Below are 23947 nucleotides of genomic sequence, written 5' to 3'. Positions count from 1 at the left end.
GAAGGCTTCTATTCTGGAATGTGGGGTGTGTGTGTGTGTGATTGAAGGGTGAGACAGGAGGGTGGAACGGGAGGTATATGGGACCACCAAAAGAGCAACAAAAAGATGTAGGATTATGTTGGAGTAGTTTTTGTTTTCCTAATATTATGCACCTGAGCTTGCTTTTCTTAGAACAACTTGTTTCCTGGAGCAAGGTTGGGGGGTGCAGAGGGAGAGAGAGAACCTCAATGCAGGGCTTGCCCTCACAACCCTGAGATCATGACCTGAGCTGACATCAAGAGTCAGACGCTTAACCAACTGAGTCACTCAGGCACACCATCACTGATGTGATTTAAAAAAATAACTGAGAGTAATTCACATTAAGTAAAAAAGACAAAAACAAAACCAAAACCAAAACAAAACAAAACACTAAGAGTTTCCAAGTAATTGATGCTTCTGAAAATGAGACGCTTGGATCAGCTAACTTCTAAGTTTCCTTCCCTATTGGCAACAGACCCTGTTGTTACCAGCTCTGCCCTATTTTTTGCCAGTGCCTCATACCAAAACCAAATGATTAAATTTGTATTCATCCAGGGATGGAAAACCTTCCGATCCTTCTTTCACAGACCTGCAAAAGGGAGGATTACCTTTTTGTCCTTTGCTAATTAAATATGTTCTTTACATGCTTAGAATTAAATAGAACAAAAAATGAACACACTGAATTTTTTCCTCTAACTTGTATTCATTTCTAGGTCCTGGTGCCCAGATCGTACTGTTTTTCAAGCAAGAAAGTATATTGCAGATTCTTTGGAGGAGAAGTACACAGAACCAGTTATCTTGAACCTGGAGAAAACTTGGGAAGAAAGTGACACGCGGACACCTTTGATATGCTTCCTGTCCATGGGTTCTGATCCCACAATTCAAATTGATGCGTTGGCCAAGAAACTGAAGCTGGGTATGATCAGAAATCTATGCAGTTCAGCAAAACTTCCATATTTTAGTCTCAAACCTTACCTTTCGTAATTTTATAACTGATTCTTAGAAGTATATCTAAGTTAGATATAGTATATCTGTATATATAGTATATCTGAGTTAGAAAAAAATATTAAATTCTTTCCTCCCTTTTTAGATTTCCTAGAGTGTGGGTATGATACAGATATCTTTGTGCAGAGAGGAACACACTTATGTTATTATTTTTTTTTTTAAGTTTGAGCAGAGGAACATACCACATAGATAGTAGGCTAGCAAGAATGAACATACAGGGGTATTGCCATGTCTATATAAAATTATAGAAAAAAGTCTATTAGGTCACAAATTAAAAAATTTTAACCACTGTTATGACACACAGTAATTAGGGATTTATTTATTCTTTTTTTTCATGCAACTTTCTTTTCTAATTTAAATTCAGTTAGCTACTATATCATCATTAGTTTTTGATATAGAGTTCAGTTCATTAGTTGCATAGAACATCCACTGCTCATCACATCACATGCCCTAATGCCCATCACTTCACCCCTTCCCACTTCACCCCACCCACCTCCCTTTCCACAACTCTTAGTTTGTTTCCCAGAGTTAAGAGTCTTTCATGGTTTTTCTCCCTCTCTGATTTTTTTCCCATCCAGTTTCCCTCCCTTCCCCTATGATCCTCTGTGCCATTTCTTAGATACCATATATAAGTGAAACTATATGATAATTATCTTTCTTTGATTAACTTTGTTCACTTAGCATAATCCCCTCCATTTCCATCCATGCCGATATAAATGGTAGATACTCATCCTTTCTGATGGCTGAGTAATAGTCCACTGAGGGATTTATTCATTCAATAACCCTACAGGCTATTGTACAGACAGCAAGTGAGTTTCAAGAAGTACGGAGATGAATACAACATCCAGGGAAGACAGACATATAAACATGTAATTGTGATAGTGCTGTAGGAATTACACAGACACACCTGACTACAAGATTCAGAGCTACTCAGACTGCCAGGGGTGCAGGGGGAAGGTATCATGGTGATGATATTTTGAGTAGGATCTAAAAAATAGATAAAATTTCGCCAGGTGGGATGGTAGGAGGTAGAAGGAAAGTTGCTCTAGGGGGAGAAGGTAGGACAAGGAATTAGAAACATATAAGTGGTAAGAGTAGTTACTGAGTCAGTAAGACCAGAGGACAAGGACCCATATGATGCAGAGCACATCTTGGTAAGATTGAGGCACCCTTTTATAGGATGGCTGTTTGTAGAAGGGCCATTTACCTGCTCTTCATACTCTGGACATCAGAATGTGTTTGGAATTGCCATTTGGTATCTTTTAAATTCTGATCTCTATAACTATACCTTATTGGGTTAACTTGTTTATGTCCTCATAAAGATTATAAAAGTGATTGATTATGAATAACTAAACCTACCCTATGAAATAAAACTTACATTGAGTTCATTATTATGTTATCATAACATGATATAAAATCAATTTCTGTCCTCTCTGAGTATTCACCATGTGTCCTGCATGAAGAAATTACTGTAAACCATTAGCTTGGGGTAGCATGGTCTATCTTCATTCCCTCTTTGTTCATCTTGACTTTGCTCTGTTGTCACTACACCCTTTTATGTTCCATATGGATCCATGTTTGAATGGTCACTTTCTTCAGTCTGAACACTTGATACCCAATATAAAGAACTCCCAGGTTCTAATAGCAACTGTTCCTGATTAAGTCTCATTAACCACCTTTAGTGTAGGCTATGTTGCTCTGGTATTTATGGTAACATGCCAGTCATCTTCATTGGCTTAAGAGTAGTGATGCCTCTCTTGCAGCCCTGTAGTTTGCAAATCTCCCTCAGATGTATTCCTCTATGGATCTTTGTCCCATTGCTTTGTCCAGCTGCCCCCCTTCTTTCTGCTTATGGGTTTCTTTTTTCTATCTTACTATGAACCAATCTCCATGTGACAGAACTCTTGGTCTCTGGTGGCTCATGAGCTTCACTGCTTATGTGTTCAGTAAGTTCAGCACTCTCAAGGAAAGTCCGCTTACTCTCTTGGTCCCAAGTCCAAAGGGAACTTCAAGGGAAGAAATTAATTGGTTTTGCTTTGGTCAAGTGCTCCTTTGGTCAAGTGCTCCTTGGACTAATCAATGAACTGTTGCTGCAGAGATAGGTTCGCAGCGGAAACCACATGCATGGTGCTAGAGTGGGGCCATTTCTTAGAAGGGGGGGCAGATATTGTTCCTAGAAGATGGGTGTTTTTCCAACTAGAGGTACAATGTCAGATGTTACCTCAAAAATGGTGCTGTTGTCTAGGACAAGGGTTTAGGAACAGAATTAAGAAATTCAAGGTCTCCATTGGGAGACCTTGGGAGAAATTATAACCATAATATTAAATGAATATATAAGACTGGAGTTGTCCTATTACCTTTAGTATTATTACATGTTATCATACTACTTTGCTTGGCAATTTGGTGACTTTAATTTCTTGCCATGACTTTAGTTTTTCCAATAATTGTTCAGGTTTCTGTTGATTAGGATGCTAAAATAGAGTAGGACCTAAAACAGATGCTAAAATAGAGTAGGATCCTAAAACAGATCTGATCCTGAAGGACCCAATGAATTTGAGAAACAACTCTTTGCTGAATAATTTTTAAGAATGCTAGAAATTCTCATGCTCTTTACCACTTTGGATTAAAAATCCCCAAAATAACTATGAAAATGAAACTATTATATAGGCAAAATAACATATTAATCTAGTCTTTACCACAAATATTTTATTTGAGAAACTGGATAATAGATAATCAAGAATTCTCAAGGTGAATAGGTTAGAAATCTTGAAATTCAACTACCTTATTTTATAGCTGGGGAAACTAAGGTCTGAAGAGCAGGTCAGACAGCTAGCTGGGGGATAAACTTATAAACTTATAGATAAACTTATAAACTTAGGGTGGATAGATCAGATCAGGCCTTATCTCAGGGCTTTCAAATTTCACTACAATGGTGTGCTCTTTCCTTCCGTCTCACTGCCTTCATTGGATGAATTAACCAGTTACCAGGCAGCCATTTGAAGGATGGGCCCAAGTCAAATATATTTTTGTAAGAAAAGAAAAACATCTCACTATGGATATTGTCAGGTGCCTGTCAGACTCTGCAGTGAGAGATTCAGAGCAGATAACTTCTGCCCAGAAGTACTGGGTACCTGGGCAAGAGGGAGAAGAGACAGCTGACTTTAGCATGAGAACCCTACCAGAGCCTGGATAAGGGGCGCAGGTGTCCCAGAGGAAGGATGAGTATGAAAATAGAATCCAAACACAAATGAAAGAGAACAAGTAAAAAACCCACAAATATACAGGAGAAGGAATGAGAAAATGGGTATAAAAACATATATAGATGAAAAAATATAAATAATAGTATATAGTTATAGTAATAACCTTTAAAATATCATTATAACTGACAAGTTTGTAGAAAAATACAAATTGAGCAAATTTTCTCAGAAAAGGTAGAAAAACCTGAATACACCAGTTAATCAAGATGAGAAAAATTAAAGTTTTTAAATTATGACCTCAGCAAAGACCCTGAGGTTGGATGACATTTTTAGTAAATCCTTTAAAAATTTTACATGTTTTACTCCATTTTGGAACAAAGAAAAAGAAGATATATTTTCCTCTTTATTTTAAGGGGATAGCATTATCTTGATATAAACAGACAAGATAGTAACTTTATAAAAGAGAAAACTACAGATTGACCCTACTTGTCAATATAAATGTAAGGATCTTAACTAAAAATGCAACCAAGAAGAAATCATTATAGTATTAAAAGAAATAACATAAAAAAAGTAATAATTTACCTTGACCAAGTAGAAATGCATGGGCAAATATAGGAAGGATACAGTATTAAGAAATATCATCACAACAATAAGTAAAAGGCTTTTCTTTAGGCTATCATATTATTACTTTGATAAATGCTAAAAAGACATTTTATAAAAATTTAGCATTTGTATTTGACTTTAAAGAAGTTGAAACAGAACACTATTTTAATATGATAGTGAAGATGAACTTTAGACATCAACATTTTACTTACTGGTAAACAACTAGACACATTAAAGTCAGAAATAAGATAAAGATGTCTGCTATCACCCTATTATTTGGCATTGTTGTGGAAGAGGTTGCTAATGTATTGTAAGAACCATATATAAAAGATATAACTACTGGGAAGAAGGGACAAAAATCATCATTACTCTCAGGCAGTGTAATTGTCTAACTAAAAACACAAAAGAATCAACTGAAAAACTATTAGATTTAACGGGACAGTTTGGTAAGGAGGCTGGTCACAAAATAAATATATAAAAAATTAATGGCGTATTCTTGTAAAATAAAATGTAAAAATCCCCTTCACTATAGCAATAAAAATAAAACTAAGAAATAATTTTTAAAATACCTATTAGAAGAAAACTATAAAACTTTCTTAGAGGCATAAAAGTAGGATAGAATAAATGGAGGGTTAAACCACATTCCCAGTGTAAAGACTCAATATTGTAAAGATGTCAATAGTCTCTAAATTAATCTATAAATTGAATGCAAGTCTAATTGAAATTCCAACTGTATTTTCTGTTCTAATTGGATAGTAGAGGGATCTTAGATCATCTAGAACAGTAAGTGAACAATGACAACCAAGAAAGCTTTGAAAAGGAAAAAGAATAATGGGGAGCAAGCACCACCAGATTTGTAAACCCTTATCAAATGGCAATATTTTAACCAGTATGGAACTGGCTCAGAGTAGATAAACAGATCAATGAAGCAAAAGAAAAGACCTCAAATTAGGCTCTACTATCTATAATAGCTGAGTCTATGATAAGATTCACCTTTCAAATCAATGAGGAAAAATTGATTAGTTAATAAACATTGTTGGGATAGCCGATTAACTTTAGGAAAAAGTAAGAATTTTATCTCACTTTAAACTCCAAAGTAAATTCTAGATTAATTAAGTTATAAAAGAAAAAAAGAATATATTGATACGATTGCGATAGCTAAGATTTTCTTAATCATAATACCAGAATTCAAAACCAAGGCAGATAGTCTGACTGGGTGAAGTTTTGAAACTTCCATATGTCAAAGCACCATTAATAAAGCACAAAAGAGGATAGCTATGTGGGCTGGGAATGACAGCATTCCATTTCAGCTAGAGACACTGGTTCCACATGAGCCTATTAGAATTCCTGATTCTCCCAAGCAGTGCTCTTTTATCCTCAGTCAGGCACCCTTGCAAAGTTTCTCTCTATGACCCTGAGTTCCTGAATAATCCCTAATATTGCACCCTACAAACCCTCACAGAATCTCTGCCCATTAACCACACAGCGTCATTTAAATGGCGTGTATCCTGAAAACTTCTTCTGTGGTTCCTGACATACTTCCCTCCTACCCCATAAATTTCTCCAGTCCCTTGTAGCCTGTTCCAGTAGTTCCCAGGCTAGGCTCATTGTTTACCCCACCACAGTGGCCCACTTTACGAGGATCCAAGCTTATCCAGGAGAGCAGGGCAAAAGCATTTACTGCTTCACAGTGCCTCCACTGACTTCCTTTCTCAGTGCTGAGATGACACCTTTAAAACTTGAAGAAAGCAGGTCTACAGAAGTTAGTGTAAAAGTTAATTTCCAGGTCAACTAGTCTTCAACAAAGAAGAAAAGAATATCCAATGGAAAAAAGACCATCTCTTCAACAAATGGTGTTGGGAAAATTGGACAGCCAAATGTGTAGATGAATGAAACTGGACCATACACCAAAATTCAAACTGGACCATACACAAAAACTCTTACACCATACACAGAAACTAAAAAATGATTGAAAGATCTAAATGTGAGACAGGAATCCATCAAAATCCCAGAGGAGAACACAGGCAGCAACCTCTTTGACCTCAGCTGCAGCAACTTCTTGCTAGACACATCTCCAAAGGCAAGGGAAACAAAGGCAAAAATGAACTATTGGTACTTCATTGGGATAAAAAGTTTTTTCACAGCAAAGGAAATAGGCAACAAAACTAAAAGGCAACCTACAGAATGGGAGAAGATATTTACAAATGACATGTCTGGTTAGTATCCAAAACCTATAAAGAATTTCCCAAACTCAACATCGAAAATACCAAAAAATTCATTCACAAAATGAGCAGAAGACATGAACAGGTATTTCTCCAAAGAAGACATACTAATGGCCAATAGACACATGAAAAGATGCTCAACATCACTCATCATCAGGGAAATACAAATCAAAACCATGATAAGATGCCACTTCACACCTGTCAGAATGGCTAAAATTAACAACTCAGGAAACAAGAGATGCTGATGAGGATGCAGAGAAAGGGGAATCCTCTTACACTGTTGACGAGAGTGCAAACTGGAGCAGCCACTCTGGAAAACAGTATGGAGGTTCCTCAAAACGTTAAAAATAAAACGACCCTATGACCTAGCAATCGTACTACTGGGTATTTATCCAAAGGATACAAAAATACTGATTTGAAGGAGCCCATGCACCCCAATGTTTATAGCAGCAATGTCCACAGTAGCAAAACTATGGAAAGAGTCCAGACGTCCATCAACAGATGAATGGATAAAGAAGATTTGGTGTGTATGTATCTACAATGGAATATTACTCAGCCATCAAAAGGAAGGAAATCTCGCCATTTACAATCATCTGGATGGAACTAGAGGGCATTATGATAAATGTAATAAGTCAGAGAAGAACAAATACCATATGATTTTACTTACATGTGGAATTTTAGAAGCAAAACAGGTGAGCATAGGTGAAGGGAAGGAAAAATAAAAGAAGATGAAAGTAGAGAAGGAGGCAAATCAGAAGAGACTCTTTAACTATAGGAAACAAACTGAGGGTTGCTGGAGGGTAGGGTAACTGGGTGATGGGTATTAAGGAGGGTCCGTGATGTGATGAGCGCTGAGTGTTCTATGCAACTGATGAACCACAAAATTCTACCTCTGTAACTAATAGTACAGTATATGTTAACTAAGTTGAATTTAAATAAAAAAAATTTTTTTAAAGTTAATTTCCAGTTCCAGTTTCACAAACATGATTCATAGACTTCTTCATTTAGTAAGTTCTTACTGCACAGCACAAGTGGGTTCTCTGCCTGGGACGACAGATTCACTAAAGAGCCTAAATACTGTATTCTCCCCCAGACTGTAATCACACTTCCGATCTTGCGGCGGCCTCCACTTTCTCTTCACACTCAGTTCCAAGGTGGTGATCTAGTCTAAGCAGTAGTTACCCCTGAATGTAGCCCTCCTGGGGCCGAATGGCCTTGAGTCCTATCTCAGAAAATGGACAGCCATGCAAACAAAACCAAAATGGACAGAAAGCTCTGTAAGCCTGACATCTTAAAGGAATAAAAACCCAATTCCATTTTCACGGAAGCGTTTGTGAAACCACCAAAGAGAGATTCTAATCAAAACATACGGCAAAACTAAAAAAATCCTCTTTCCCTATTAATACCTGTGAGAGCATTGTCGCTGCCTCTCCCACTGTCAGCCTTTCTCCTCCTTACCTCCAAACACCCCCAGACTCTCTTTAAGAGCCCAGCCACACACCCTTTGTGTGGCTTTCCATGTGGTGCCTCCAGTTTCCGCCCCACCCATTTCTCTCATCAGCACAACCAAAGGCCACACCTGTCTGAATCACAAGAGGCCTTCTTAGAAGCCATGGAGTGAGGGTGGCTGTGACCATTCAGAAATTAATTTTTTGTCCCAATCCTGTTACAAAATCATGTTTCATCGTAGTGATCTTTCTCCTATGTTACAGAATGCAGAACTATCTCAATGGGGCAAGGACAAGAGGTACATGCTCGAAAGCTGATTCAGATGTCCATGCAGCAGGTAGGTAACAAGGCTAGTTAGTGGCAGGGCATCATTCTTCCTATGAGCCCTCTGGCCATCAGGTCTACCTCAGACTGCCACAGTGGTGACTAAAGCATTCTGCCTGGGATGGTCCATCACAGTTTTCCATTTTTTTTTAATATATGCATAGTCAACCTTTGATTACCAATACATTTTAAACCTTAAGCTGGTTGTACCTGACATCCCACGGAAAGCTTATTTTATTTTCCATAGTATAAACTCTAGCTTATTTTCACTAATTTTTTTTTTCTTTTTTTAGCATTAGGCAGACAGACTCCCTGGTCCTAAGAATGTAGCTCTAGCTGGAATTTTGCAATCGATATTAATAGATAGTGCTTAAGAAGTGACAGACCAACACAGTTAAATTTCTATTTTCGGTTAAAGTTGGGCTTTTTTTTTTCATTAATGGGTAGTTTCAGACAAATAACAAATATTTGAGGATGTTGTGTTTAAATATTGATAATAGTTTTTACTGAAAATTGCAAGCTGAATGGAATGCTGAGGAATGTTTTCCATCACACCTAATAAATACACAGAACATTAATTTTCTAGAGATGCTTGGTAGATAGCAATTTCAGCTGTGATAAGAAATCACACTACATATAAAAATAAAGGAAGATCTCAGTTTATGTTTAAGCGTTTGATCTCATAAGGTCTGAAGCAACTTTGGTGCCGCTTTTCCTTGGGAATTAATGACTAGAAAGGGTTAATGAGCTAAATCTCTGCTTGGTCCATCAGATTTTCAAGTTAGTCATTAATTCTCAAGCGCCTGAAGCCTTTTTCTTTACCACTTAATTATATTTAATAATATATTGTATCTAATTTCTATATATCAAGGCAGTTACATATAATTATTTTTACTCGGATCAAATGATTCCCTCCACTGAGTGATTTGACAGATTAACCCTGGACCTTAAATAATTTCTTCAATTTCCATGAATGAGAAACTTTTAAATTTCAATACTGCATTCACACTAACCTTCTTTGGAATATTAGCTTTTATAAGTTCCATGTTCTGTTTCTCAAGGTGGGGTAAGTATTGATAATAATGACATTATGAGGGAAAAAACCCAACAGCCCAGGAACAGGTACAGCCACTTGGCCACATTATGGACCCCAGAGTGAGGATGAAGCTCACATTGTTGAATAAAATGGGGAATGAGCGAGAAACTGGATCCATTATGGCGCCAACTAACTCAACTTTGAGGTCCTTCCTCCTCTGCACACCCCAGTTGTCTAGGTCAACCTGTCCCCTTTGCTGTTTAAGCCAGTCTTGAGTTGTATTTTCTCCCACAGTAGAAGGCATAATACATAATACATGTATTTACTGTGCTCAGGGTTTTGTAGCTCTATTGATCTGATCTCGTTAATATAAAAGTATCAAAATGTTGTCAGTTAAGAAACTATGTTCTCATAGAGAAGTGATGATTTTGTGACTTATATATTGCTAACGATAGTTGTTTCTAGTATTAAAATAGTGCTTAATAAGTTGTGTGGTTTTGGAACTATATGGGAAGAGTGATGAGAAAGATTAAGGCTTAGTATTCTTGTAGCCCAAGTCACCACATGTATGGTGCCCAACTTTCAGGAGATAATATGCATCTCTCTTTGTGACTATGGATGATATGGTTTGGGGGTGAGTCCGTTCAGATTCATTTTAGGATGAGTTTTACAAATTCCAAAATACCCGTTCCCACCATTAGATGGTGCACACACTATATTTACACAGGACTTCAAGTTTTAATTTCTGTTTGCTTCCGAATCAGAGATGGCAGAGTACAATTGTTTTGAACCCACTTGATTCCAGTCTTAACCAGTAGCAGAAGAAATGTTCGTATTGACATATAATCATTTCATTAAAAACAGGTGCTCATGTATTTACATGCCCTAAATAGAGTTTTTTTTTTTCTAATTATACATTTTGTTTTCTTAACTTCATGGCAAAAAAGTTACAAGAAATTAATACAAAATCATTTTTGAATACAGGGTGGCTGGGTATTACTGCAAAATTGTCACCTTGGCCTAGAATTCATGGAAGAATTGCTAGAGACGTTAATTACCACCGAAGCCAATGATGACTCTTTCCGAGTGTGGATAACTACTGAGCCCCACAGTCGATTTCCAATTACACTGCTTCAGGTTTGTTCCTGTGACATAGTGTCTTTTCCTTGAGAGTGATTTGAATGAAGATGGCATAGTGGCGTTACTGAGAGATGAAAACATGCCAGGGCTTTCAATCCAGCAGAGTCTCCAAGATCCTATACTCGTAACTGTCAAGATCTTGACTATAATCCTCAATATTATATAGCAAATATTTCCACACAAGAGTTCTAAGACTAAGTTCTAATTTATGGTGTTTCAGCTATGATGGACATTACTTTTGAATTTCGGCTGACATTTTATGTTGTCTAGGTATTGTCATTTCTACTTTATCCCTCATCTAATTTGTAAAAACAAAACTACTGTTTGCTTTTTACAACAGACTTCTCTTAAATTCACTAATGAGCCACCGCAAGGCATGCGCGCTGGTTTGAAAAGAACATTTGCCGGAATTAATCAAGACCTTCTGGATATCAGTAACTTACCCATGTGGAAGCCGATGCTTTACACAGTAGCATTTTTACACTCCACCGTGCAGGTAACTTCTGGCACAGTTTGCACCTTTAGGGGGATGTTAGTGACGTCCTCTTGTTTCTCTGCCATGCTGTCTGCTCTCCTCACCCTGCTTTTTCTGTCCTTAATGGCACTTTGCCCCACCTGGCATGGTATATACTCGTCTGTGTACTTAACGTGTCCCCTGTCCCTTCCCATGACAGTGTAAGACTCTTGAAGACAAAGACTGTCGTTTTGTAATTGCTGAATCCCCTCCGTCATAGCAATGTCTGGGGCATTGCCAGAGCTCAGTAAATATTTGTGAAGGGAACATGGGTTATTTATATAAGAATTTGGTTTTCAAAGTGCCTCTGCCGGCCAGGGAGGGTGTGTGCACCTTCTCATGTAATACTAACCACTTCGTTTCTCAAGATAGGATTATCACCATGTTCAAAACAAGGAAATTGATGGATAAGATGTCCAGATGCATGAATAAATGAATGAAAATAGTAGAACTTTGAAATAGACACCAGAACAGGAACGTCAGCTATTTGCTAGTGATTTTTACTAAACTATTCTACTATTCTAATATTTTACTAAACTATTCTACTAAATAGTAGATTATTTAACCAGTGTGACTTCAAAGCTTGTGATTTTCCTCAAGCATTCAGGAATTTATGCCCTGGACTATCCTAAGTAACAGGAGAACTTTGTTAAACTTAGACACAGGGACAACAGAGCCCCAGCCCCAGTAGGTGTCCATCCCCCTCATCCCTTCAGTGTGTGAAAAACAAATGAGCTACATCTCCAGAAAAATAAAATAAAATAAAAATGAGGACATTGAGGCTCAGAAAGGTTAAGTTCATAGGCAGTAGATCTAGGGGTCGAGTCCAACACTCCTGCCTCGCATGGTAGTATGTTTTGAGCCCACCAGTGAAAGCAGTGCTGATATTGGGAGGGACGGTGGCTATCTGTCATTTGCTTTTACCATGCACTTGTGTATTTGCTTTTATTATACACTTCTATATTAATGTAGTAATTTTATAGTTCCCCAACCACTTGTCTATGGGATATTTTCATTTTGTTATTGCTTTGTTCTACATTTGACTTTACGTTTTGTTCTGTTTTGTTTTTTTTTATTATGCTATATTAGTTACCATATAGTACATCATTAGTTTTTGATGTAGTGTTCCATGATTCATTGTTTGCATGTAACACCCAGTATTTCAAGTTTAATGTACTTGATTGGCTCCTTCAGAGAGAGAGATGGACAGAACGGGCTCCTTTAACACTTTTCACATCTCTTCCCCCACTGAGGCTAGAGTAAGGAAGGAATGAATGATGTGGCTTGTCCCAGAAGCCGGGATTTAGCTCTGCAGTGGCATGGAGAGCTTCACCTCCTCTCTCCCCATCCTGCCCAAGGATGGGGGGAATTTGGTGCTCATCCCAGAACATCTTGGGCGTATTTACCCTCAGGTTCCTTGTCCCTGCCACTTTACCAGGATCTCTGCTGCCCAGTGGGGATGGCTATGCAGAGGAGACAATTGTGCATCTCCTGCCTATTGGTCCCCTAATCCTGAGAGAGTTAAAATCAGGTTAAACACTTTGTGGGTGGTTATTTTTACTAAGTCTGATTGTGGCCTTTGGATTGCAAATTATAGCTTTCAAGTCACTGAAGCCTATTTCATACATTCTTATCTGGGAATTGTTTGCTTTGCTAGGCCTTATCATACTCTAATACAAATATTACTTTAACTCTGTTATTTAATTCACAATTCACAAATAATGTATTTTATGATTCTGTTTCCAGTAAGTGATGATTCAACTCTTCCACCAGGCTTATCATGGGGTGATGATTGGGGGTATTTTCCATATGGTCAGTGCGGTAGCCTGTCTTTCAGTGGTCATTATCCAAGTACGACACAGAGGAACCACAACAGGGCCATGGGCCAGTCATGGGGCTAAGGCGTGCTTGCACTTGACATGACATGTATTTGGGTTAAAACAGAAAAAGTCTCCATTGCTAAGGCTGTGAAAATAGGAGGTCCAATGTCTTTTAAAACCCAGCCATCATGTGCGGGAAAGAACACCTCATTGAGGACCAGGAGGCTGGGACATTAGACTCACCGTGAAATCAGTTAGCTGTGTGAGGATAGTTTCCTATCTGTGTGTTTTGAAGCAGAAGGAGGTGATCTTTCAACTTTTTTCCCCATTTCTAAAACCCTGTTATCAAGTTCTATGACTATACAGGGAGCATGGATAATTCAAGCATGGTTTCCTCTGTTCTGTTTTCATTAATAGCAGAAATACTTACTGTGATAGTGCCTAAATATTTTCTTTTACTTGTTAGGGTAGAGCTGGCTTGAGACGAAAACACAGCATTCTTGAGGAACCTGTGGTCCTGGGCCAGCAGCATCCCTGTGGCCCGGGAGCTTGTAAGGGAGCTTGTAAGAGATGAATCTTGAGTCCCACCCCAGACCTGCTGAATCAGAATCTGCATTATAATAAGATGCCCAAGAACTCATGTGTGTTCTAAAGTTGGAAGTGCAGTCACTGCTCAAAGGATTTTTCATTTTGTTATTGCTTTGTTGTTGCTCTGGGTTGGAGTGGTTGTGACTTAAATTTCTCTAGTGTTGGACATAATAGCCAAACACCTGATTTGTTTACTGATTAATTGATTCCTCCAAATTTAACCTAGATATCACTTGCTCTATGCACGTATGAGGTATATACACTTGTCCTTGCAGAGATAGACAAAAAGAACAAGGAATTGGGTCATGTCACATAATCTGAAGCTTTAGGCCTGGGGAGGAGTTCATGCTGGAGCCCATCACCCCTCAGAATACAGAACCTGGTAGTGAAACAGAGATCAAATGCGAGAGCTGTGTGACCCCCCCGTGTAATTCCCTTACTGAATTGCAGTTTGGCCTCATGCCATCAACTCATCTCCGCACAAGGCATCATGTGTTATGTGAACCTCACTTGTTGTCACAGAGAACTAAATGAACTCCCCTCCTCTCCTATAAGAAGGGGAAATAGACTTGGATGGTCAAGGGTGGTACAGTGAAGGGTGTGGTTTGTTTTGTGATTGAGGTAAGAGCAGGTTTACCTGGTAGAAGGGGGCCCTGGGTGCTTCCATGGGAACTGCAGAGACACACAAACCAATCTACACTGAGTTCTTCTTTCTCCAGTCTCCCTTGGGCTTCCCTCCCTTCTCCACCAGAAACTTACCAACCACAGAAGCCAGGAAGTTACAGCAGCAACAGCACTCTTACTACAATCAGGTGATGTCTCTGCCGTAACCAGCCAGCCCTCCTGCCTTTCCCATGGGAACCCACCATCATCCCCAGCATCCTAGTGGATGCCTTGGCCACTACTCCCTGACGACATATCCACCTCCTCTTGGAGCTTAGTCTCAATGGGATCTTCCTTCTGGCCTTATCATCATCTCTCTATGGTTTCCCAGAAATTCCAGTGCAGCGCCATTTTGGGTTTTAGAGCAAGGTTATATTCACCCTTCAGAATCCTAATTTTAAAATATCTTCCTCCAAAGTCTTGGTCTTTTGAAACACAGTAATTGCATTTGTGTTGCTCTCCCAGTACCTCCTGCAGAAAGTCAGAACAGCACCTTCTGGTGGTCAGTGTGCCATCCTTGGATGGTCAATGTACCACCCTCTGTTTGAACAATGCATTGGACCGAGTGAATATCTAACATAGTCATTGCCTGGTTCTCAGTCATTGCCTGGGCCCCAGAATCCCTGGGAGCAGGCAGCAAGGTGGGCTGCTTAGTCCTTCTAAAAACCTCTTAAGTGATTCTAATACCAACAAGAATTAGGAATAACTGCCAAATATCCATTGTCCTTAAGACAGGAGTCCATCACTTTTATGTCCTTTCCATGGTTTGGAATTTCTCTCCTCATCACCTTGGCTTGCCAAAATTGAGGCTTACTTTTTGGGAATTTTCCAATAGGTTATGCATGAATCTATGAGGTTTTTTGCTAAAGTCATTGATTAGGCCCTCTCGGGGCTTGCAGTGGCAGATGCAGACTTGGATATTTTATCCTGGCCCTTAAAAATAATTAAATATTTAATGAAAATGGCCATATCAAATAGGATTCAGGGAATTCCACTGCCAGCAGGTTTTCTTTCCAAAAAATCTCCTACATCTTGTTTTCTTTCTCAAGTTTGAGCCTTGACAAGGATTACCTTCAAGTTTAATAGTGCATATGAAAGTCTTGCTTTGGGGAGGCATGACTACAAAGTTCTTAGTTTAAATGTCTTTAGAGGACCCCTAGATGGCTGAGGTGGTTGGGCATCTGCTCTTCAGCTCAGGTCATCATCCCCGGGTTCTGGGAGTGAGTCCTGCATGGGGCTCTCTGCTCAGCGGGGAGCCTTGCTTCTCCCTCTGCCTGCTGTTCTCCCCTGCTTGTGCTGTCTCTCATGGTCTCTCTCTAATAGATAAATAAAATCTTTTTAAAAAGTCTTCAGAATAATTACAGTAATATGATACAGGTCTAGAGAAAGATCTTTTACATTTTGCTTGACGGTTTTTTGCAGGGGTTCTGGCCATTTCTGTTCATTATTTTTACCTTTTAAAATTTCCCTTGTGGGGCGCCTGGGTGGCTCAGTGGTTAAAGCCTCTGCCTTCGGCTCAGGTCATGATCCCAGGGTCCTGGGATCGAGTCCCGCATTCGGGCTCTCTGCTCAGCAGGGAGCCCGCCTCCTCCTCCTCTCTCTCTCTGCCTGCCTCTCTGCCTACTTGTGACCTGTCTGTCAAATAAATTAAAAAAAAAATCTTAAAAAATTTCCCTTGTGTTGTGTAGTATGGATTGCATTTTTCATTTTATGTTAGTTCCAGTAATTGAATAAAACAGGATGTGATGCTCCAAAGAGAGCCTTGTTTTGAAGATGCAACTGAAGTGATTCTGTCTTGGGCTGTGGGAGATGGGCTCATTGGACTGAGGTAGAATCCAACATAAAATTGGAAATGGCTTTGACATCATTAAGATGAGCAACTTGTCTTCAGCATCCAAAGGAGGATTCCAAGTTTTCCGTATTTCACTAGTAGTTCTCTGTCTTGTTGATTCTTTGGAATACAAGACGGAACCATTTTGGTCAAATTCGGTAAAGAGTAGTCTAGTTTTCCTAAAATCACCACTCTCCAACTTAGTAATGAATAATAACTCCCTACTGTTGAATCAGGTTTTCGCTCTTTATCCTGACATTCATATCTGTCTTATGTTTTACCCCTGAATCATGAGCGTGTAGTTCTAGCTACTCACCCAAAGTCACTCTCTGCTGCAGTAAAACCATTTACCTGCAGCCTCTTGCTAGATAAATCGGGAGCTTTGTGTTCCTGTCTTTGTCATAGCCTTCGCCAAGCCCGGAAGTCTTTTCTCCCTGCTTTTAAAAGACCACCTTCGGTTTCATTCTTCCCAGAAGCTTCTAACGGAATGTCTTCTTCAGGCTTATCATTTGTTAAATTTTGATAATTAATTATAGTCACCATCACATTGTCCTCTCCTTGTTTCTAAGTCTTATTTTCTCAACTGGATTAAAACTTCTTTAAAATACATTGATTTTAATATTTTTCCATTGTCTCACATAGGACTCATCTCATAGTTTCAAAAATACTAAAGTACTAAAATACTAAAGACTGAAGAGATTTAGTATTCCAAATATTCCAAATTCTAGCAAAGCAGCCCGCTTTTGATATTCCAAATGTGTTATTAGTTCTTCTCCCGAGGGTTTGAGTCTATGATCTGACAGTATTTCAAGGTGATAATTCAGGGTACTTTCTTTATTTTTTTATTTTTATCTTATTTTTATTTTTTTTACTTTCTTTATTGTCACTTAGAGAGATCAGTGAGTACAAAAAAAAAGTTACAAGAAAATGAATTTACTTCATTTGTAAAGAAAAGTCACCCTCCCAAGATTTTGTCTTTTTTTTTTCCGAGATAAGCTAAATAGCCTATGACTTTAGTGAACCAACCTAAAAAGTAAATGCTTCAAATGAAATTTGATAGTAAATAGCCTTAAGTGAAACAAATCTCAGCATTATAGCAATTTTCAAAGATCATATTTTAAGGAGCAGTGGAATTGCAACGGCTCAGTACATGTAAATGGAAGTGTTTCCATAGAGCCAATTTAAGCAGTTTTTGTAATTGGAAAGGAAGAATTATTTTCCATTCAGTCTCCTGTCTAATTGAACTGTAAATTTAAAAAATTAAGTCAAACATAGGTGAAACAATTTTAGAGTTGATTCTCTTTAAAAAAAAAAATAGAGGAAAACATTTTCGTTTCGCCAATAATTGGTTAGCTTCCTTCTTTTTGAAGGCTTCCAGGTACAAGAAATTCCAGAGGCTCAAGGCTTAGCTGAATGCATTTTCATGTTAATATCGCACAGGGTCTCCCAACTCACTCTTGCTCCAAAATAACTTGGAGGGAGATCACCTCAGTGTTTCTGGGATCCACTCCAGAAATTCTTTTGAATTTCTGTGTCAGCCTCAGAAATCACCCCCCTGAGGATGAGGAGAGTGCCTTTCATTCTGAAAATAATCAATAATCAATCTAGTGTTCATTTCAGAATCATAATCCTTTCCCCAAGAAAGTGCAAAGGGGAGACAAAAATGGGAGACATGTTTCTCAATGTCAAGGTTCAAAATCTGGTTATAGGACCAAATATTTCAACATGAAACAAACAAACAAAAAAACAACACGTCATGGCAGCATGAATGTTGAGACCAGGAAGTAGAAAGCCATCAAGAGAAGCTGACGCATTAAAGAGCCAGGGTTCTCCCGCCTGCACAGGGGATGATACCACAGTCCTCTTCATCTGTCAAGGCACCTCTGCTCCTTCTCACCTTCTCTGTGTTCAAGGTGGAAGATGGTGCTTCACAGCTCCCAAATTTAGAAGTCTCCCTACTTTAAGCTCTAACTAGGATAAATTCTAGATAACAATTCTGAACCCTAAGTTCAAATTCCTGGGAGGAGGAATCTGGTTTGGCCTTTCTTGGGCGGGCTGTCCACCTTCTGTCTAATTAGCTAAGGGATAAGGATGGGAGTCACACCATTACAGATGTCTAATATCTGACAGCCTAACCTAAGGAAGTATGGGTCTGCCTTCAGTCTTGTTAAAAAGGAGACAACAGACCCAGAATAGAGTTACTTGTGCTAAGCCCACATTGCCAAACTGAAACCAATACATAACCTAACTGCAATTTCAACCTTCTCCAGGAGTGTGATTTTAACTGGTTAGTCTGGAATTTCCTGGTCAGCACTAGTGAGGTAGCCCCCTCATAGGCCCCTTTTCCTCCCCAAAGAAAGGTGACTTTGCCCAGAATAATCCTTTTTCTTACTTATGACTTCCTTGTGCCATCTCCTCTCTGCCTTTAAAAACCTTCCCTTTTTCTGTAGCTCTTTGGGGCTCCTTCCTATTTGCTAAATGGGATGCCTCCTGATTCATCAATCATTCAATAAAGCCATGGAGATCTTTAAGATTTACTTGGTTGAATTTTTATTTAATGGTCTGATCTCCCAGGGTCAGGACATCTGGACCCAAATTACCCAGATTAATTTTCATGGTTTACTTAATATTTTAAAAGCACATTCTGAAGTCAGTAATTAAACCTTCTTGCTTTCTGAATTTTTTTCTCTGTCCTGTGCATGAACTTGTCTAAACTAAAATTCATTTAGATTCTTTTAAATCGTGGTATTCATTAGGATCTAAAGCATGGAGCAGCTATAGTAAGAAGTATCAGAATGACTTGTGAAAACAGTGTGTGAGTGTGTGGTATGTGTGTGTGTGTTAAGGAAGGCAGAAGAGAGAAAGAAAAGTTAGTATATATTTAGAGGTAGAGAAGTAGAATTATACCTTTTTATAGATGTTTTGGGATTCTACTCACCCCATGGATTCTCACCTCAGCCACTAGGGTCAAAGGGCTAGGAGCTAAACCCAAGTAAATAATTGGACCTCCCTTAGAGACTGGTTGTGCACCGAGGCAGAGAAAGCTGATGGAGTAGTGATATTTTAGTTAATCTATGCTGTTCGATAGGTGATCAGAGCCTAGAGCTACTGGTTCTAATGTGGTCTTCAGAATATCGAGGCAGTTGAGTCATTTGATCTGAGCCCCTTTGGATTGTTTATGGGCAATCTGGCAGTTCCAAACAGTTAACTATATCCCATGGGAGAGAACAAATGAGGGCAATGTGAAAGTTTTAAGAAGAAATGTGTCATGTCTCACAGTAGAAATTTGGGGTTTTCAAAGCCTGAAATTGCAAGATTACAAACTAGTAGGGGGCTCTAGATGCTCTCAAGGGCTTAAGATATTCAACTGGGAAAACAAAAATTTAAACTCTTGCACCGAACATTTGAAAGTTTTTAGAGTCCAATTTAGAATAAATGAATTAATTTAATAGACATTTATTGAGCATCTACTGCATGTTTTTAAATTGGCCATGGAAACCTAGACTTTTTTTTAAAGCCCAAGAACTCCGCTCTAGCAAATAGTTGAAGATTTTTTTTTTAAGATTTTTATTTATTTATTTTTGCAAGACAGAGAAAGCAGGCACATGTGTACATGGGCAGAGGGAGGAGTGGGCAGAGGGAGAGGGAGAAGCAGGTTCCCAATACGGCCCCCGGACTCGATCCCAGCACCCTGGGATCATGACCTGAGCAGACAGATGCTTAACTGACTGAGCCACCCAGGTGCCTGAGGATTTGTCCTTGTAAACCATTTGGCAATAGAACCATGAAATAGTATTTCTGAAGAGTAATGTACCTAAAATTCTATACTGCTCTTTTATGACATCAACTCGTCTCTATGTCATGCCTTAATTTTCCTATACTTTATGTTTTAATAATAATAAGAGAAATCAGCTGCATTCAATTTTAAAATCTCACTCATTTTCTTTGGTGTTCTTAAGGAGCGACGCAAATTTGGCCCCTTAGGATGGAATATTCCCTATGAATTCAATTCTGCTGACTTTGCAGCCAGCATCCAGTTCATTCAAAATCACCTTGATGAATGTGATATTAAAAAAGTGAGTGAAATTGTTATTTTCCCCATTTTTAGTATTGTCCTCAAATCAAGGTTCTACAGACATTTTCAGTCTATAATACACAGCTGAACCCACTGAGGTTCACCTTACCTCTCCCAAAAGTGACTGCTCATTCTAATCCATTGTTTATTTGTCCAGGCCCTTCCCTCACACCTCTACTTCCCCTAGGAGTGCATTCGGACCCCAGTCTCACACTGGTGTTCCCCCCCTTTCATCTCTCTCCCATGCATATACAGCAGACAGACCACAAATGAGGCAAGTCTGTGCGCAGAAACTCCATAACCTTCCTCATATTGCACCTAACTGCCCCCAGTGCACTTCAAGAGAATGTAAACCTTAAATCAGACTTTTCTTCCAGCATCTCTCACTGATGCCTCTTCAGAAGTGAAATGTTATCTCATCCCACACCACACAAGAGTTTTTTCTTACCTTTAGTCACATCTTTTTTTTTTTTTTAAGATTTTACTTATTTATTCAACACAGAGAGATTACAAGTAGGCAGAGAGGTAGGCAGAGAGGTAGGGGAAGCAGGCTCCCCACCGAGCAGAGAGCCGAATGTGGGGCTCCATCCCAGGACCCTGAGATCATGGGCTCGATCCCAGGACCCTGGGATCATGACCTGAGCAGAAGGCAGAGGCTCAACCCACTGAGCCACCCAGGTGCCCCTTTTAGTCACATCTTAACAGATGTTTAAACTTACACAAATAGATAGCAATAATTTCTAATAATGGTCACTGGTCATCGTCCAGCATTTCACAGTTCTCAAAGTGCTCACATATGGAGGATCTCACTTGTATCTTCACAACTCTGTGAGGTCAGCATAGAAGGCATTACAGTTGTCCCCATTTTACTGATGAGGTAATGGACAAGAGAGAATAAAGGACTTCCTCCAGGTCACAGAGCTAAGAACACAATCCAGTTGTCCCTCCACATGTGTTAGGAAGGGTTGGAAATTCATTTTTTCTATGGTCTGGAGCAAGTTTATGAGCCTCTAGGAGGCTGTTTCCTCATCTACAAAGCGGCCTTGGCTTCTGTGAGGAATAAGTGAATTCGCATTTGTGAAAGCACAGTATATGGTGCATAATAAGAACTCAATAAATTCCAGTTTTCTACTGTCTCCTCTTCTCTTCTTTCTCATAGTAGATCTTGAAGCTAATTATAGGTACTAGAATGTCAGTATGGCGATGGTAAGTCATGATGAATTCATTTTTTTTAAAGATTTTATTTCTTTATTTGACAGACAGATTACAAGTAGGCAGAGGCAGGCAGAGAGAGAGGAGGAAGCAGGCTCTCTGCTGAGCAGAGAGCCTGATGTGGGGCTTGATCCCAGGACTCTGGGATCATGACCTGAGCTGAAGGCAGAGGCTTTAACCCACTGAGCCACCCAGGTGCCCCACCATGATGAATTCTTATGTGGGCCACCGGAGGATCTAGAATCAAACCATTACTTTTTCTTGAAGTTACAAAGGGATATTAAATTGAGTATGACAGTTCGATGAAAAATTACATCGTATGGGTTCACAGTCTGTTATTATTTATCATTTGTATATACAAATAATAGTTAACCTTGAAATAGTTGATTTGAAAGGCAGTGGAGCTGATGAATCAGAATTTAACCAAAAGAAAATAAATTTTAAAAAATGAAGCATTCTTACTTTTCCTACCCCAAATGTATTAAGTAAAAAACTATTAATATCTGTAATGTATTGCCAGGATAAGATTGCTATGGAAATTAATAAATACTTTGATTTAGTCATAGCTCACAGAATGAGACAGCAAAGGATTGCATTGTAGAAAAATGCTGTGAATGAATAATTTTCTGGTTGTTCTCATACTGATTCAGAAAATATATTACTAAGAAAGCACATTAAACAGTTGATTACTTGATTTTTCCCCCTTTTTTCTTTTTTCTAGCAGCTTGGCATTACTATAATGAGTATTATAGAGGATTACATCCACCGAGTGAAAAAATTGTCTTTTCCCCCTATTTTAAATAATGAGTAATATATTCCCTTGTTATTTAGTATTGTAGATTTTTCTTTGATGACCAAACCCTGGAAGTTTCCATCATGTAATAGCAAAAGAGTTACTAACAGAAGAATGTGAGTCATTTTAAAAGTGATCTAGCTCATGCTTCCTTTTTGAGATATTACCTCCAGGAAAAGACTTGAAATGTTTAGAGTTACTTGTTTGGATTGACAATGAATAATCTTTTGTATTTTTAATAAAGGGTGTTTCATGGAGTACAGTTCGGTACATGATTGGAGAAGTTCAATACGGAGGCAGAGTGACAGATGACTTTGATAAACGTCTACTCAATTGCTTTGCTAGGGTAAGTCAATTTACAGGAAAAGCATGGGACACATTTCATTTTATTTTCCTTTTAAACAAGAATATTTGTTTGTTCATAATTGGTGAGCCAAACTTAAGGGCGGGAAAAACCCAGATTGCAGAGCTGCTGAAAAGAAACCAGCCAACAAAACCAAAGCCAAAACCAAAACCCAAGCCCAGCCAACTAGCAATCTACCTGTGGTCCAGAGGATAATAGTGGTCAACTCCCAATAGTCTGTAAATTTTCCCCTGTATAAATAAGTTGCATATTTTCAGCATCTCTCCCCACTGTCCCTCCTCCATGAAAACACGACAGCTTATTTGCTACTTTCTTAGAGTGCAAGTCTCTGGAAGATTTCAAACCCCCAAATAAGTGACTGGAGAATTAACCATGATTTGAGTATTCTCATCTTTTCCATTAGGACACACAACTGAAAATTGATAGAGTGTTCATTTTTCCTTCTGTGTCCAGTAAAATCTACATACATCATACTGGCGAACATTTTCTAGCGAAAACTATTCCTTAGCAATTACAGTTTTCAGATCGGTGACAAAATGTATAAACATAAGACTCCAACTCTTCTTAAAATTTTTACATGTTAAAGAAGCAATATGTATTACCTAAGTGGGAAAAATCAGATATGTTAAATATTTTATGATTATCTGAATTCTTTATAGTTGGATCTATATTGGCAATTCTCTGTTTCAGTGATTTTTTTTCTCCTTGACAAAAACAGCAAATCATAAGCTTTGGCAATATTTTGGTAAATTGGAGGTTGACCAGGAATCTGATTTTTCTTTCAATCCTTATTTATTTTTGCAAGTTTTTCTTAAAGCTGTATATGGAAAAGGCGGATGATGATAAGTGTTGTGTGGAAGTGGGGGCCTGACTGCTGGAGATTAAGTCGGACCTCCTAGAAAGCGACTGGGCAAAACTTACTGAAATTAAGTATTCTAGATAGACACATCCTAGAACATTTCCAGAAAAAGTACACAAATGAACGTGTATAATGATGTTTATGGCAATGTTGTGTGTGGAACTGAAGATTACCATCATAGGTTGGGTTGCTTGTGGTTTCCCCTTCCCCAGGACATGACCTTGGTTGAGGCAG

The 23947-nt window shown here is 38.7% G+C and overlaps 1 protein-coding gene across 4 annotated transcripts in view; it reads left to right on the top strand.

Annotated features, from left to right (window-relative positions):
* DNAH8 (dynein axonemal heavy chain 8) overlaps positions 1 to 23947 on the top strand; it is a 332430-nt gene that overhangs the window by 256853 nt on the left and 51630 nt on the right. For all 4 annotated transcript variants that reach the window (XM_032862300.1, XM_032862303.1, XM_032862302.1 and 1 more), the window contains 6 exons: positions 732 to 934; positions 8758 to 8831; positions 10839 to 10991; positions 11335 to 11490; positions 20370 to 20486; positions 22735 to 22836. In XM_032862300.1, the coding sequence (XP_032718191.1) occupies positions 732 to 934; positions 8758 to 8831; positions 10839 to 10991; positions 11335 to 11490; positions 20370 to 20486; positions 22735 to 22836 (805 nt within the window). The remainder of the gene's footprint in view (positions 1 to 731; positions 935 to 8757; positions 8832 to 10838; positions 10992 to 11334; positions 11491 to 20369; positions 20487 to 22734; positions 22837 to 23947) is intronic.

Source organism: Lontra canadensis, unplaced genomic scaffold (genome assembly GCF_010015895.1).
Source record: "Lontra canadensis isolate GAN:19392208 unplaced genomic scaffold, GSC_riverotter_1.0 scaffold23, whole genome shotgun sequence".
Taxonomy (NCBI): Eukaryota; Metazoa; Chordata; class Mammalia; order Carnivora; family Mustelidae; genus Lontra; species Lontra canadensis.
The sequence above is the reverse complement of the archived record's forward strand: the minus strand, read 5'-3'. Positions and strand labels throughout refer to the sequence as shown.